Here is a 14,339-nt window from a genome sequence, read left to right on the forward strand (position 1 = left end):
AATTGGGCCACATGCCTTTTATCGAAAGCCTGATATTTTTCCTTATTTTAGTTATGTGTTTTGGTTTACACAAGCTTGTGAGATGCCAGTTTAAACCATTTTTAACTTAACAAATTTGTTTACAATACGCAGTTACCTACTGTAAAACGTAGTATAGACACAGATAAATAATGGTGAAGCTGAGTAGCAGTCTGTGACAAGATTTTCTGTTAGTCAGGAGATAAAAACTGCATGACCCTCAACAGACATGGAGATGGATTGACTAGTGGCTGTTTGGCCTCACGTAAGAGGAAGTCAGCCTTGTCTAAGTTAAGCTTAAGGTGATGATTAGTTATCTAAGTTGGAACGTTAGAGATGCAGACTATGAAGAAAGTGGAAATGAAGGGAGATTATAAGATCTAGAATTGAGTGTTGTTGGCATAACACTGCTAAGAGAAAGTATGTGGTTTGATAACAGAGCAACAGATAATGTCAGTGGTCCCAGTGCAGAGCCCTGTGGGACTAGTAGTTGTGGGAAGGCTGTTGAGTATGTTATAAGCAGAAAATGAACATGAATTTTTTTTCACTGAATATAATCAAAACTCTGATTAGTTTGATCATAACTCAGAACTCAAATGTCCTTTCAAAACATCAAACATCAAAAATGTTTTTCTAAAAAGTGTAGGTGTTTACTTTGTACTGTTATATTGATTCATATTAATATAAGTGTAGTTAAAGTCTTATAATCTTTTATATACTGTATGGTTAGAAGGCTGAAAATCGATCAGCAAGTGTTTCCGTCATATGTTGCTTTGTATTCTTCTTGTGTAATTTACACCTGGGTGTGCTTCTGTGCATTAATAACCTGAAGCATTTTTATAAGCTTTGGCACATGGTTCACAGACCAATAAATCAGATGTATTTACAGCATCCTGTATGCTTGTGTGTGAAAATCATATCAGTATGTACATATAAGACCCGCCAATCAAGGAATTCTTGCGCAAATTACATTTCAATGTGTTACTGTAAATTTAAGACCACATTGACAATCTGAGATTAATTAGAAATATTTTAAGATTCCACACCATTTTCTGGTAATCCATTGCTAAATAACACGATTATCAGATTTCGTTTATGCCATTTCTGCTGACATACCAAATAAAAAGTTCTGAAGACTTTCAATTGAATGTTTTAATCAAATATACTGATAAAATAACTAAAGTTCATAATCAGAAAGTATTTACTTGTTACTATCGCATATGTTTGTTTCTATATTACGTTAAATCAGTTAAGGTACTCCTCTGAGGACATTTATATTAAGCTGTCAATCAATCTGCTATGTAGATTTAATGATTAAGTCCTTCCACTTAAAAGGATCAATATCAGTGAAGTGCTGGTGCACTCTCTCTGTCTGAATTTCAGCAACCACCCTTCTCTCTCTTGCTCGCTCTGTCTCTCTCTCCTTCTATTTATCTTCATCTGTGAGCGACTTTGGCTACGTCTACATTAATCCGAATACATTTGAAAACGCAGTTTTTTTTGTTTTACAGAAAAAGTTAAATTTGCTTTCTGCGCATGTGTAAAGCCTAAAAAAAAGCTCACTGCAGATTATACACATGGAACAGACATGAAACGTTTTCATGCAGTTTTCACCATTCAGTGATGCATCCAGGTCGCAAACACTGATACGTCTGATCTATAACGCAACTCGCGATCTTGAGTAAATTTGCTTTCATCTTTGCAGGACTGTGATATGAAGAGTGTACAAAGTAGCACATCTATAGAAATAGTGTGAAAGTGCATTGCACATAACGTGCACAATATACCAGTATAAACACGGATATCTATTGGTATAATATGCGTCACATGACTAAACTTGCGTCATCATTTTCAAAGTCCACAATATAACGTTAAAACAGAGTTTTTAAATTAATCCACGTTGAACAGCGTTTTTAAAAAGCTCAGTTTTCCTTGATAAAAAATGTAATCTCAGTGTGGACATGGCCTTTGAAATATTTTATTCAAGTATAGTAAATATAAGCCAAGGTCTCCTGTTCTAAATTTCATCAAGGTAATGTCATACTTGTCACTGCTGTAGTTGAATAATTTTTTTAGGTAACCTACTGGCTTTCTTGCTTAAATTTCCTAGCAAGCGGGTATCATCTTTCAGAATTTAACTAAGCATGTCTGCTTAAATTCCACCTTGATACCTGAATTTGAATTGAGGTTAAATGATTTTGAGTTTGAATATATGATTTTTAAGAAAAAAAATGCTTTTAATGTGTTAAATATGTTGACATTGACATTTCCATAAACATTATTCATCATTTGTCTGGCTGTGTGTGTGTGTGTATGTATATGTATATATTTATATACATAATTTTTTTTTCTAATTCATGCACAAAATAGCTAGCTATGCTTCATTTCCCACCTGTAAGTTAGTAAATGTGCAAAACTTATGTTAGGTTTTTATAGATGTTGTAACCTTACAAAACAAAACACAAATTTTGTAACAGTTGTGTGAGAAATGTTGAAACACATAAATAAACATGTTCTTGGTTCTTTTTTAGACTCTCAATCCCAAATGGAATGAGGAATTCTATTTCAGAGTAAGTTGATTTTTCAATTCTTATTTATTTACTTCTTTTTTTTGGTTGTCCACAGTTGAGCCCCAGATGGCTCATGTATTATATATTACATTACACATACTTGGAAGGCATTACTATTTATAATAATAATTAAAAAAAAAAAATCTTAACTTTGTTCAGTGCTATTAAGAACTGAGCTCTGAAATATTTTTTGGAATACACATCTGTTACTATGCCTCACCTTTCATCACTGCGACAATTGTAATAATCTATTATTAGAAGCAGCATGCAATTTTGTGACGTCGGTGGGCGGTAATGTTGCATGTGCGTAAAACGATCTAGTGAAAGATTGTTAGCTGCTTCATTTAGAAGTCCATTCACATGAACGTGATTTATAGATGCTATTCTAAGTCCACGATAATGCCCCCTATTCATTACAGTACCTAGATTCAAACCAGAACCAGGTTTGGCACCTGAATCTCAGAAAACAACCCTGCCAGTGAAATAGATTTACAGTATATCACAAAGTATGTTAGACAATCTATTTTTTTTTTTTTTTATAACTGATAATTTCTCAACCATACATTGAGTTTGTACTTCTGTCATATCTGCAGGTCTGCCCACAGAACCACAGGCTTCTTTTTGAGGTGTTTGATGAAAACCGCCTGGTAAGAACCACTTCAGCACACATCAAATAGAAATTGCTCCAAAATCACAAAAATTGCTCCAAAATCTAGTGAACTGCCTTGGTCAATTACGAAATCAACAGACAATGGCAATTTGTTTTCGCCCACAATAACAACATTAAATTTGATTTATGTGCAGTGTCTATCAGTGTGATCTCAGGACCAAATTCACCAGAAACTCTGCACTGTTGTCAGATTTTGTAACACTTATGACAGTTATCATCGCCTTCACTTTACTGTGATTGGCTGCTGCATGGCTTTTAAAAAAAATAAAAATTGTGAAATTGTGCATTTCTCAACGTTTTGACACTCTCACTATTTGCTCCCACAATCACCCACGCAAGTTTCAAGAATTCAAGACAATATCCTAGTCATAGAACATTGAAAATGACTTATTTGGGACGCTTCACATGGGTTGCAACCAGCAAGAATGTTGCTAAGCTAACAACCCTTCTTTAAAGAAACATGACTCTCAAAAATTGATAAAATACTTAATTGAGCAATTTTTGCTTTTGCATTTGGCACTGCATGCAATGTAGCTATTTAATCATCATTTCTCCATTCATTTTTGCCAGTGATACAGTGTTTCTTAGCTATCGGTATCTATTAAAGGCTGTGTAATTAAATCAGCTGAGGTAGGCAGCTTGCTGGGTTTTGGAATACAGCTTGTGTGTTTACTGGTGTTCCAGTTTTTACTACTTCTCCTCATTACAGAATATTTTGTCTGTAAATAATGTAGCTTGTACCTCTTAACTGTACCTCCAAAAGAATCATTAGAGCATTCTAAAAAAATAACTGCAGAGAAGTTTTTATATTTTCCGGCCCAGATAATATTATAGATTTAGTTGTTTGACATTACTGATAGGTACATTATTAAATTATTTAATTGTGAAACAATAAAGGAAATTTCACTGTTATGCAACTAATGTCAGTGTTAATCCATTCATTAGTGTCCCCATAGCAACAATGCTCAGTTGCTTTGCTTGGTATGCAGTTACCTACGGTACATTCTGCTCTAGAACAAAACCAGTTGTGTTTCAAGGAGATGAATGTAAATGCAAATGATAACACTTATCGACATTTAAAAGGAAGGAGAATTTCTTCCAGTTTTTTATGCAATCATATGTTTTCCTTAGATGTGCAGATTTGGTACTGTGATGATGCCCAATGTAGAATGCAAAGCCTGGAGCAAAACCAGTTGAGAACTACTGAGTACATTTAGTAGATTAAAATGTGAAGCAGAGCTGATGACTGTCACTTAAAGCGATAATTCACTCAAAAATGAAAATAACCATGATTTACTCACCCTCAAGTCATCTTAGATGTATATTACTACTACTTTCAGACAGATGCAGTCTGAGTTAATAAAAAAACAAGAATGACAGTTAAGGGGAATCTAGAGATTACAATTTATAAGTTTTAAATATTGATATTTTTCTTACACGGACATATCGCTACCAGGGTTCTAAATTAACACCCGCCAACCCGCCAAATGCGGGTTAAAATTCATTTTGGCAGGTGTTAATTAAAACTTACTAGCCAGTTTGGCTGGTGATGCATGACATGAGGCTCTGTTCTCGGTCATTTATCCCCTTGGCAGCACTTCCTACATTTCCCACGAACACTGTGCTGTAATGCTATGTGATGACGTTTCATATGCTCATTGGCTGCACGCAGTTTGCAGTGAAACCAGCGCGAAAAAACATGGAAACGAATAGCGTCCATCAGAAAACACAAGGAAGAAGAACGAATGGAGCCAGAGCAGGGAGCATAGACTGAAAGAGGAGGGAGTTAGCTATTAAAGAAAAAAATTAAGATTAAACTAAATGTGGCGGTGGTTGGGACAGATTTCTGGGGGCGAAAAGAGGAACGAGGCAGGGGATGAGGATATTACGGAGAGCCCCGCACGTCACCTGTAGGAGAAAAAAAATCAATCCGTGATGACGGTTTTGCAATCCGTCCCCTCAGTTTATAAACCGTACTCACAAATTCATAAACTGTTCCCTCGGTTTAACAAATTGTACCCACGGATTAACAAACCGTGCCCACGAATTCCCAATCCGTGCGCTCAGATTTTGTAAACCGTACCCTCGGTTTTTGAATCTGTACCCACGAATTCATAATCCGTGCGCACACTTTCACAATCCGTTCCCTCGGATTTGTATTTGTAAACTGACACGCATTTGTAGCTCCGCCCCCACCGGCAGATTCATTTCTGTTTATTAAACATTATTTTTCATAGTATACAATAAGTGCACGATCAGCATTCACAAATAGTCTTCTTTTTCGTGTTTATTTTAATAGTGATTATTACATTAATCACCAATAGGATAAGACAGCCGCCTGTGTTTTATGACCAAAAAAAAAAAAACGCTAAAAAGAAAATAAGGGTAAAAAGCAATACAAAACAAATAATATGCCGGTTATGTTTTCATTCCTTTTCTCTCTAACTGAATGCAATGTTATTTTCGGCCTCATTATTTATTAAAATTAAAATGATAAAAATAACTTTATTTTTATTTGTATCATTATTATATATTATTATACAGGTTATGCATAAGAATCTTTTATCCAAAACAATTAACAACAGGAACAGGAAAAAATTACTCCAGAGTTAGTCACAATGCCAGGTTTATTGTACAATAATAATCAGTTGCTATTAAAAGATTATTCCTTTATTATTAATAAACCTATTCCACATAATAATAGTCAATAAAACTGCATGTTAACAGGAGCTTGCTGCATGAATCCGTGAGTACGGTTTACAGATTGGTGGGAACGTATTGCGAAAGTGTGCGTACGGATTATGAATTTGTGGATACGGATTCAAAAACCGAGGGTACAGTTTACAAAAACTGAGCGCACGGATTGGAAATTCGTGGGCACAATTTGTTAAACCAAGGTAACAGTTTATGAATTCGTGAGTACGGATTATAAACTGATGTTTTTCATGCCAACAATGTTAATAAAATGATCAAATGCATTTAGTGGCACTCATAATTTTTTATTTTTACCGGAAAAAAAAATGGCTAGTGGAAATTCTGATTGGCTGGTAACTTTAGAAAGTTACCAGCCACATTGGCTGGTGATCAAAAAAGTTAATTTAGAACCCTGATCGCTACACTTCAAAAGGCATTCCTTAACAGAGCCTGTAGAGTACTTTTTATGATGCATGAATCCACTTTTTTGGGGCTTCAAAATCTTGACCTCCATTCACTGCCAATTATAAAGCTCGGAAGAACCAGGACATTTAAAAAAATACATGTAACTCTGATTGTATTTGTCTGAAAGAAGAAAGTCATATGCACCTATTTTCTGTGCACCAGTTTAATTTTTGGTTGAACTATCCCTTTGATATCAGTAACTATACAGTCCCTCCAGAAAAACGCGGATTTTTTTTGTGATTGTTGCGGGCAAAAATCCTTGATTATGCGGCAGGTTTTCTTAAAAAATGCGATGGAATATGCGGGATATTTTTGCAATCTTATGCGATGAAATTGCGGGAACTTGCAAAAACTGCGGTTTGATGAAAAAGAGAAAAAAGGTGCCCCCCCCAACACCCTGTTATCACTAGGCTACTACCATACTGTAAAGAGTCATTTCTTATGACTTCCTATGATAAGCAAGCATACTAAATCACAGAATATTTAAGTTCTCATTCTGTTTTATTTCAGACCTTAACACATGGCTCAAACTTACAAAACACTGAGTCAAACAAGTTCTCCAGCTTTACAAAAGGAATAATCAACTACTTCTGTAAAAATGAATACAAATAAAATATACACACAAATATACAAATGCTGTTTTACAGGAATTGCAAAGTGCAATCTCTTATTGCAACGTAAATTATTTTACATACTACTAATATACTTACAACTGTAAGGTTTTGGTACTATTCTGTAACAAAAAAGTACAATCTTACAACTGTAGAGGTGCATCAACTTCTGAATGAAACTACAACAGTCCACTGTGAAAATGAAAGTTAACTGCGTAGCCTTTAACACTGGCCTATCATTCGCCATCCTCATCCTCATCCCTCTGTCAAAATAATTTGCCCCCACTGTCATGTAACACACCGGGTAACTGCTTCGCACGGTCTTGAATGACACCGCGGGCTTCACAGATGATGTTCACGTCGCGCAATTACGTCACTTCATAAGGTTCCCATTGGGAAATAATGGCGATTTACCTGTGTGAAGTAAACGCAACATTTTTCAACTTTCTGCTAAGATATATGTGACTTTTTTGCAACGAAAATTATTATGATTATGAAATCATGCGACCTCCGCATATTTTTCTTCCTGAAATCGGGATTTTATGCGGCGAAAGTGCGGCGTATTTAAAAAAATGCTGATTGTGCATAAAATCACGCGATCGCATAATCGTGTTTTTCTGGAGGGACTGACTATACCTCTTAGTTTGTGACCAGGCAGTGGGATTGTTGTTCTTTGCTATTTTCTCCTTTTCTTACTCTCTGTCCTGCTGTTTTTAGTGAGAGCACCTCTATCATTCCACTTTCTTTTGTGCAAAGCATTTTGTATGTTCAGGCTGCTTAAAAGCTAGATGCAATGAACAAGTTCCACTACCGACTGGTGCATATTTTACTGTGGTCCAAGCAAGACAGACAAGATAATGGCTTCTCTTTGTAGTTAAGATTTGGATTGATGGGTTGCACACCACAATTTATAGCAATTTTTGAAGATCCTTCCCAAAACCGCTGTCATGGATACACATAACCACCCCAGAGTCGTGTGGGTGAGCGAATGTGCTTCTTGAAAAAGTTCAATTCATCCATTTGCCATCATTCAGCCAAATGTTGCTATTTAGGCTTATGTAATGTTGGTTTTTAAGAAATAGTCTTTATATTTGCTAAGAAAATTCTATGTGAAGTCTTGGTATGTGTAGGTAGCGCTGTGGAAGCCCACTGTCGTAATTCTCAGAATGTTTGGCGCTGTGAAACTAATGCTCACGCCATGATGTCTCCGTTCTTTGTTCGCAGCTCACCCACTGCAGGGCATGTGTGCCCTCCAAAACAATACCCCCTTTAGAGAGGGCCCACACTCTCACAATCAAGGCTTTTCTTTCAGTTGGAGTCTGTCTCGTTCACTCCATCCAGTAAGACGCTGCTCTGACTTCATGGTTTATGTTGGGCTGGTGCTGCTCTAAATGGTGTCGCTGTGCATTTGTTGTAGTTTTACCGCATAAAATCGTATTTACATTTTATGACAATCCATACTCTGAATTTGAGAAGTTTACATCATTACTAAGCAACCAGACTTATGATTTCTGGCTAGTGGGTAATAAAACAAGCAAACTTCGATGAAGCGCAACTCAGTGTTACAAATTGCTCTGTTTATTTTTTATTATCGTTAAAAATGGTCTAGTATGAGTTACGTGGTTGGCCTATATTCCATTATGGATATACATGCAGTCTTTCAGAGCCCTTGCAATTAAGTGGCCTTTGTCCTCCCTTTCTCCTTTGACAAAGCTCTGTCTGTGTGCACTGTCTCTTTGAGTTTGAATACGGCCAGTGTAGTGTCATCTCTCTGGATTTTCACATTGGCCTTAGCAACTTGTTCAGCCCGTCATCAGTCTGCGTCAAATCGATTATGACATTCACATGTCTGTTAGCAGGAGGTTCAGGATACTGATCTAAAGATTCAGATTTTGTGGATCGTGTTTGTGGAGAAAATGCAAATGCTAGCACGAAAACGTATGTTATTCACCCCAAACAGATTTCATGAAGCATTTAGCACAGGCTTGTGGCTTATATGTAATAAATGTGGCTGTCAGTAGTCTGTGATTGATCATATTTCCAGACATTTTGAGGAAATGCATTATAATTATTTTGTTTTGAAAATTACCCACAATTTAAGAAGGTTTTTAAGCTGTACAGAGTAAAGTAAATTGCTTTGTTGCTTTTGTTTTAGGAGTGGTCATGATTGTAGATTTTATTTCTCTCTACGTCTTATGAAATGGCCCCTAGGCTGTATCCTGATTCATTGTTACTGTGTTGAAGGAGAGTGACTGTCTTGTGGTTTAAAACTTCCCTTGAGTATTTTTTTTTAATATGGAGATGGAACATTTCATCCATGCCAACCCTTAAAAAGCTTGATGGGAAGTACTGCATGTCTCTACAGAGGCTCAAACATGAAAAGCTCTAGTGTTTTTTTCCAGTAAATGTACATTTCCTGGGTATTTCCTAGAATATGTCCCTAACGATAGTGGTAAACCTCTAATACTTTTTCTGCTTACCCATACAGGTCTGAGTAATGACTTGTTTTTGTGTTGTTTGGTATTTTTGGGAGTAAGTACTTCAACATTTTTCTTTTACCAGCTTGATATGTGGGTAACACCATGTCCCAGCTTGTCTTGGCCCAGTGTGCCCTGTATGTGGGATGAGCACAAAGAATTATGAGCTTTTGGAGAGTGTTTCCTGATTCAGCTGTGATCCCTCTATCTCTCATCCCACCCCCGGCGGTCTAGTTCCTTCTGACAGATCAGTAGCAGCTGAGAGAGTGCTGTTTAGGTCTAACCGGGAAGTGGGGGTGGGCGCCATCTGGATCATGTGACTTTGGCCACCCTACCCTCACCTTTGCCTGCAAGAGCGCCAGGCGTCCTTATCCAATCATGCCTGGAATGCAGCTTGCCACTTGGGCTATTTCTGCTGTCTGTCGCTATCGGACTTCAGCTCAAACAGTATGACACATGGGATAGTTTTTTTTTTCTTTATTTCCCCATCTCTCCTGCTCTTTCCAGCTTTTACACTCTCTCTCTCTCTCTATTTCTCTCTCTTTCTCTCTCTCTCTCTCTCTCTCTCCTTGAAGTTTGTGGGTTGAACTTTTAAGCTCCCTGGCAGCGATTCACTGGTAGCTGTGAAACGAAACGCAGCCTCTGTCTGTGAGTAAGGGAAAGAGAGAAAGAAAGGAAAGAGGGTGGATGAGCAAGACAGAGAAAGGGAGAGCAAAAGGGGATCAGACACACTAAACAGAAGGCGAGACAGATCCAGCAAGAGCTGGACAGAGACAGATCAAGGCAGAAAGGAGAATGTCTCACCGGCTTCGGCTGTATTTTGGATCGGGTCGCAGTAACACTGCACCGGAGTTGGAGCAGCTAAATGGGACAGTGGAGGACGGAGATGAGATTGGCTACAGCGGCGCAGGGGCTATGATGTTCCATACGCAAACTCAAAACGGAGGACTTTCAGAGAGCCCAGAATCGGGTGCTTGTTCGGATGCCTCTCTAAAGCGAAGCTCTTCCATGTTCATCCCACAGCTCCAGGGTCAAACTGAACCACGGATGACCAAGAGCACCTCTGTCCAGATATCCCTTCAACGCTCAACTGCACCTCAAGAAGATTCATTGCCCTCTGATCCACCTCCAGGGTACCCTCAGGAGCCAGCTCCTGCATACACTGAGACTGGTGAAAGCTGGCTTTTACCTCCACCTCCAGCCTACCACAGAGGAGATGCCCCATCCTACCAAAGTCTGGAAACAGGTACTGAGCCTATCCAGCCTAACAGGCAAGTGTTTTGCGTCCGGCCGTGTGATGGACAAAATGGCTATGCTAGTTTGGGAGTACCCAGTAATAAAGGGATTACCATTGGAGGTGTCTGTATTCGAAGAAGGTCTGCAGATGGCTCGGATGTCCAGCAGTTCAGGATCATGCCATACAGTGAGAATGGCCAGAATGGCCACCATTGGTCTGTCCAGCAAAGCTCAGACAGAGGTCCTGGAACTCAAAGACTCGTCTTCCAGCTTCAACAGGACCAAGGAAGACACCTTAGCCCTACTCAGGCTGACGTGAGTGATTTGGGCATAACGGGTACTAAAGGCAGCCGCTTGGTGCGGTACCCTCGGATCCGACTTGAGAGGAGCACTTCACAGCCGTTATATCCCAGAGGCCTTCCTTCCCGTCTCGGATCTATGCCAAATCTTCATGCCCCGATCTCAGAAATGGAGACTGAGAGTGAGATAGTTGAGAACAGTGCTCAAGGTTGCACATTCAAAATTAAGAAGGAACAGAACTCCCAACAGCCCAAGTTTAAGATCTATTTCAGTCAGGGAGGCGAGCACAGCCCCATCCTTGCACGGGATATTAGCTTTGGAAAAGTGCCTACCTACAACAATCCACAGGTAATTACAGCAGAGGGTCTAAAGTTGAGCTAAATATGAAGTGCTTAATTTTTTGTACATTAACAAGCCGTTGTTTAGTTACTCAAAGTACACTGTTGGGTGTAGACTTCTCAAAGTGTGTTTTAATAGTTTGGAAGTGGCTGGAGAATGGGAAAAACAGATGAAAGAAGAGGTAGCAGGATTTTGGTGGAGGAAAAAGGAGGTGGGTTCAGGAATGACTTACCCACATTCTGGGAAGTAAAAATTCCACAAAAAGGGGGGCCAAACTCTTATACTCAAGATATTGAAAAAGTGGAAAATATATAGAAGCCAGAATCAATTTCAGATGTAACTTCATTCATGGGGGCTTGTCCACTTGTGTTTTCCCCCTCTCTTGAAGAGGAGCCTGTTCTATCTTTAGTCCTGTGTCAAGTGTTGTTGTTGGTTTTGCAAGCGGCCTTTCTCCTTTGGCCTGGGTCACCGTTCAGCTCTTGTAACAGCTGTTCTGTGGTGATTAAGGTCTAATATATAGTTACACGTACTGCTGTTTTTACAGCACTTTGTTGAAGTGTTATTTCTCAAATGTAGAAAATCTTCATGCATTATAGTGATATTAAGCTTAAGGCTTTGTTTTCAGAGTTTCTCACAAGCATTTGCTTTTTTCAACAGTCCTCCTTTTATTTTGCCAAATGTAATTTGTCATTCCCTGCAGGTTACCACTGAGTTTACTGGCTTTGAAAGTCCCTTCAGTGATTCATTCCTTGTTATCTTAGAAACCAATTCATCATTCATCAGTTTGTCACCAACCATTACTAGTACTAGAAGCTAGTATCCATCATGCGCATTATTCATAAAAGCATCTTTCCGATGGAATGTGGAAAGCAGGACTTCAGTTTCACAGATGTTGCACTTGCAAACGGAAGGTCCGGAATCTCTGAGACGTCCACATTCCGCAATTAGGAATGTCATACACATACCAATTTCCGAGGCAGCTAACGGCAGCATATATATTTCCAGTACCTGCTCAAAAGGCTTTACTGGAAATGAGTCAGTCAAGGAGCTGAATGTTCCAGCAGCAGAGTTCTTCTCTGAACCTCTCTCACACAGATCTGTTTACTTCCAGCTGTCAAGCTGTTTTGAATGCCTCAAGCATGTATTTGTTGATGTGTCTTATGAAATATTCTGAATTATCTCTGAAGCTAAGGCTTGTAATATATAATAACTTGTAAAGTCCTTGTTTACAAACAATATCCGCTCTTACGATACAGTTCTGTATCAGTATTTGTTTTTAATAAGATGTTTTGCTGAATTTACCAAATGTAATAACTATGAAATTTCATTCGTCACTTATTGCATTCATCCCCTGCGGGGTGTATGGGTTTCCTGTAGACTTGCCAGTGCTCTCAGGTTAATACATGTGACTGTTTGCTGTCTCACAAGTTTTAGCAAGCGTGATGAAGAGATGGTGTGGGGGTGGGTGGGAGATCTCGCTTCAGTCTGCTTTGGCAGCTTTCTTACAGAGCTCAGGATTTTGAGCTTTAAAAAGTCTGCGTGTGCTCATAAGCGAAAGAAGAACAGTTTGAGAGAGTAAAAATGAGATTTAATGGAAGAGTCGAGCTCTGTCAGCATTCCCTATTGCTCTGTGGAATCTTGCTGTTGTCGCTCAGACAGGAACCCCGCTGCTAAATTTGTGGGGGCTCCAGTCTTATTTTAGCATGTGCTTTGTGGATCAGTTGTCGGAAGTTTTTTCTCAGGTCCTATTGTCATAACCCTTTAACCTAAACTTTGTAGTCCCTAGATGTGTGACCTATAGCTTAACAAAGTAATGGGATCCTTTTTTTTTTTTTTGGTCTGTTGTTTGGTTTATTTAACCTATTTTTTTGTGTGTGTGTACTCGTCTCTTTAAACATGGCCTCTTGGTTCTCACTTCCCTGCTGTCTTGTTTTCCCAGTTTCTGCACTTTTTGGCCTCTTTAATGGCTGGAGTCGTCTGCTAACTCAGCTTTGTAATAGACGATGACTAAGCAAATATTTATTTTTAACACTCAGGGCATTGTGTGGGAACGGGGCTTTCAGGGTCATAAAGACATGATATCTTAATGGTCTCAAAGTCGCTGTGAAGTTACAAGACCTCATTTAAATCATTTTTACTCCTTCAGAGCATCACTTTTATTGCAGAAGGATAGGAAAATAGTTTCCGTAGTTACAGGAATCTTTGCCAAGACACAGTGGACGTAATTCTTTTATAGTCTGACCTTTAAGAGTCAGCTAGCTCCTTGAGCTTTCTGCAGTAGGTCATTCCTTCATACCTTTGGGTTAATTAATTTTGCTTCTGTATGTGATTCACAACTGCAGTTGGTGACTTGGAGGCTGTAACCCCACTTGGCTCTGAAATGCTTAACATTTAATCAGAGGAATGTCTCAGACATGGTGGGTTTTTCGTGATGAATAGGGGCTTGAGGAATGTATTTGTGGCCCTGTCGTTCACTCACCATCACAAATAGTGACTCATACTTAACCTTTCCACAATAAATGAGCTTTATTGTCCACCCATTCTGCTGTTCTGGTGCTCACAAACTGGATTAAAGATGATTTTTAATTTTTTTTGTTTTGTCTTTTGTGTTTGTTTTTTGTATTTTTTTTTTTTTTTTAATGTTTTGATTACACTTTCTGTGCTCTGCTTTGCTTATCAAAAGTGCTTTTTGGACTATTTCTGCAATGTTGCTAAAGCCTTAAGATTAGTGTTTCATTAATGTCATTTTTATTATGATGCATGATCATGGCAGTTCATGTACATTCAGTGCGCTAAACATTGTGTACCCAAACTGGGGGTACGTACTTGTCCTTGTCTTAATAAGTTTATTCCACACACAGGCTCACATTGGTCACGGTCGGTCAAAGAATGGGCATTTCAACCATGGTCAGGTAATCTACTGGTCTAACGTGACCCAAACACCTGACAATCACAGCTG

The 14,339-nt window shown here is 38.6% G+C and overlaps 1 protein-coding gene across 18 annotated transcripts in view; it reads left to right on the plus strand.

Moving 5' to 3' along the window:
- nedd4l (NEDD4 like E3 ubiquitin protein ligase) overlaps nt 1-14,339 on the plus strand; it is a 65,987-nt gene that overhangs the window by 20,949 nt on the left and 30,699 nt on the right. For 8 of the 18 annotated variants that reach the window (XM_026196607.1, XM_026196603.1, XM_026196602.1 and 5 more), the window contains exons 1-2: nt 10,142-11,389; nt 14,242-14,292. In XM_026196607.1, the coding sequence (XP_026052392.1) occupies nt 10,301-11,389; nt 14,242-14,292 (1,140 nt within the window). In that variant the 5' untranslated portion in view covers nt 10,142-10,300. Of the gene's footprint in view, nt 1-2,549; nt 2,589-3,181; nt 3,236-10,138; nt 11,390-14,241; nt 14,293-14,339 lie in introns of those variants that run through there. The other 10 variants (XM_026196617.1, XM_026196620.1, XM_026196618.1 and 7 more) reach the window with 4 other exon arrangements.

The sequence above is a fragment of the Carassius auratus genome, chromosome 21, assembly GCF_003368295.1.
Source record: "Carassius auratus strain Wakin chromosome 21, ASM336829v1, whole genome shotgun sequence".
Taxonomy (NCBI): domain Eukaryota; kingdom Metazoa; phylum Chordata; class Actinopteri; order Cypriniformes; family Cyprinidae; genus Carassius; species Carassius auratus.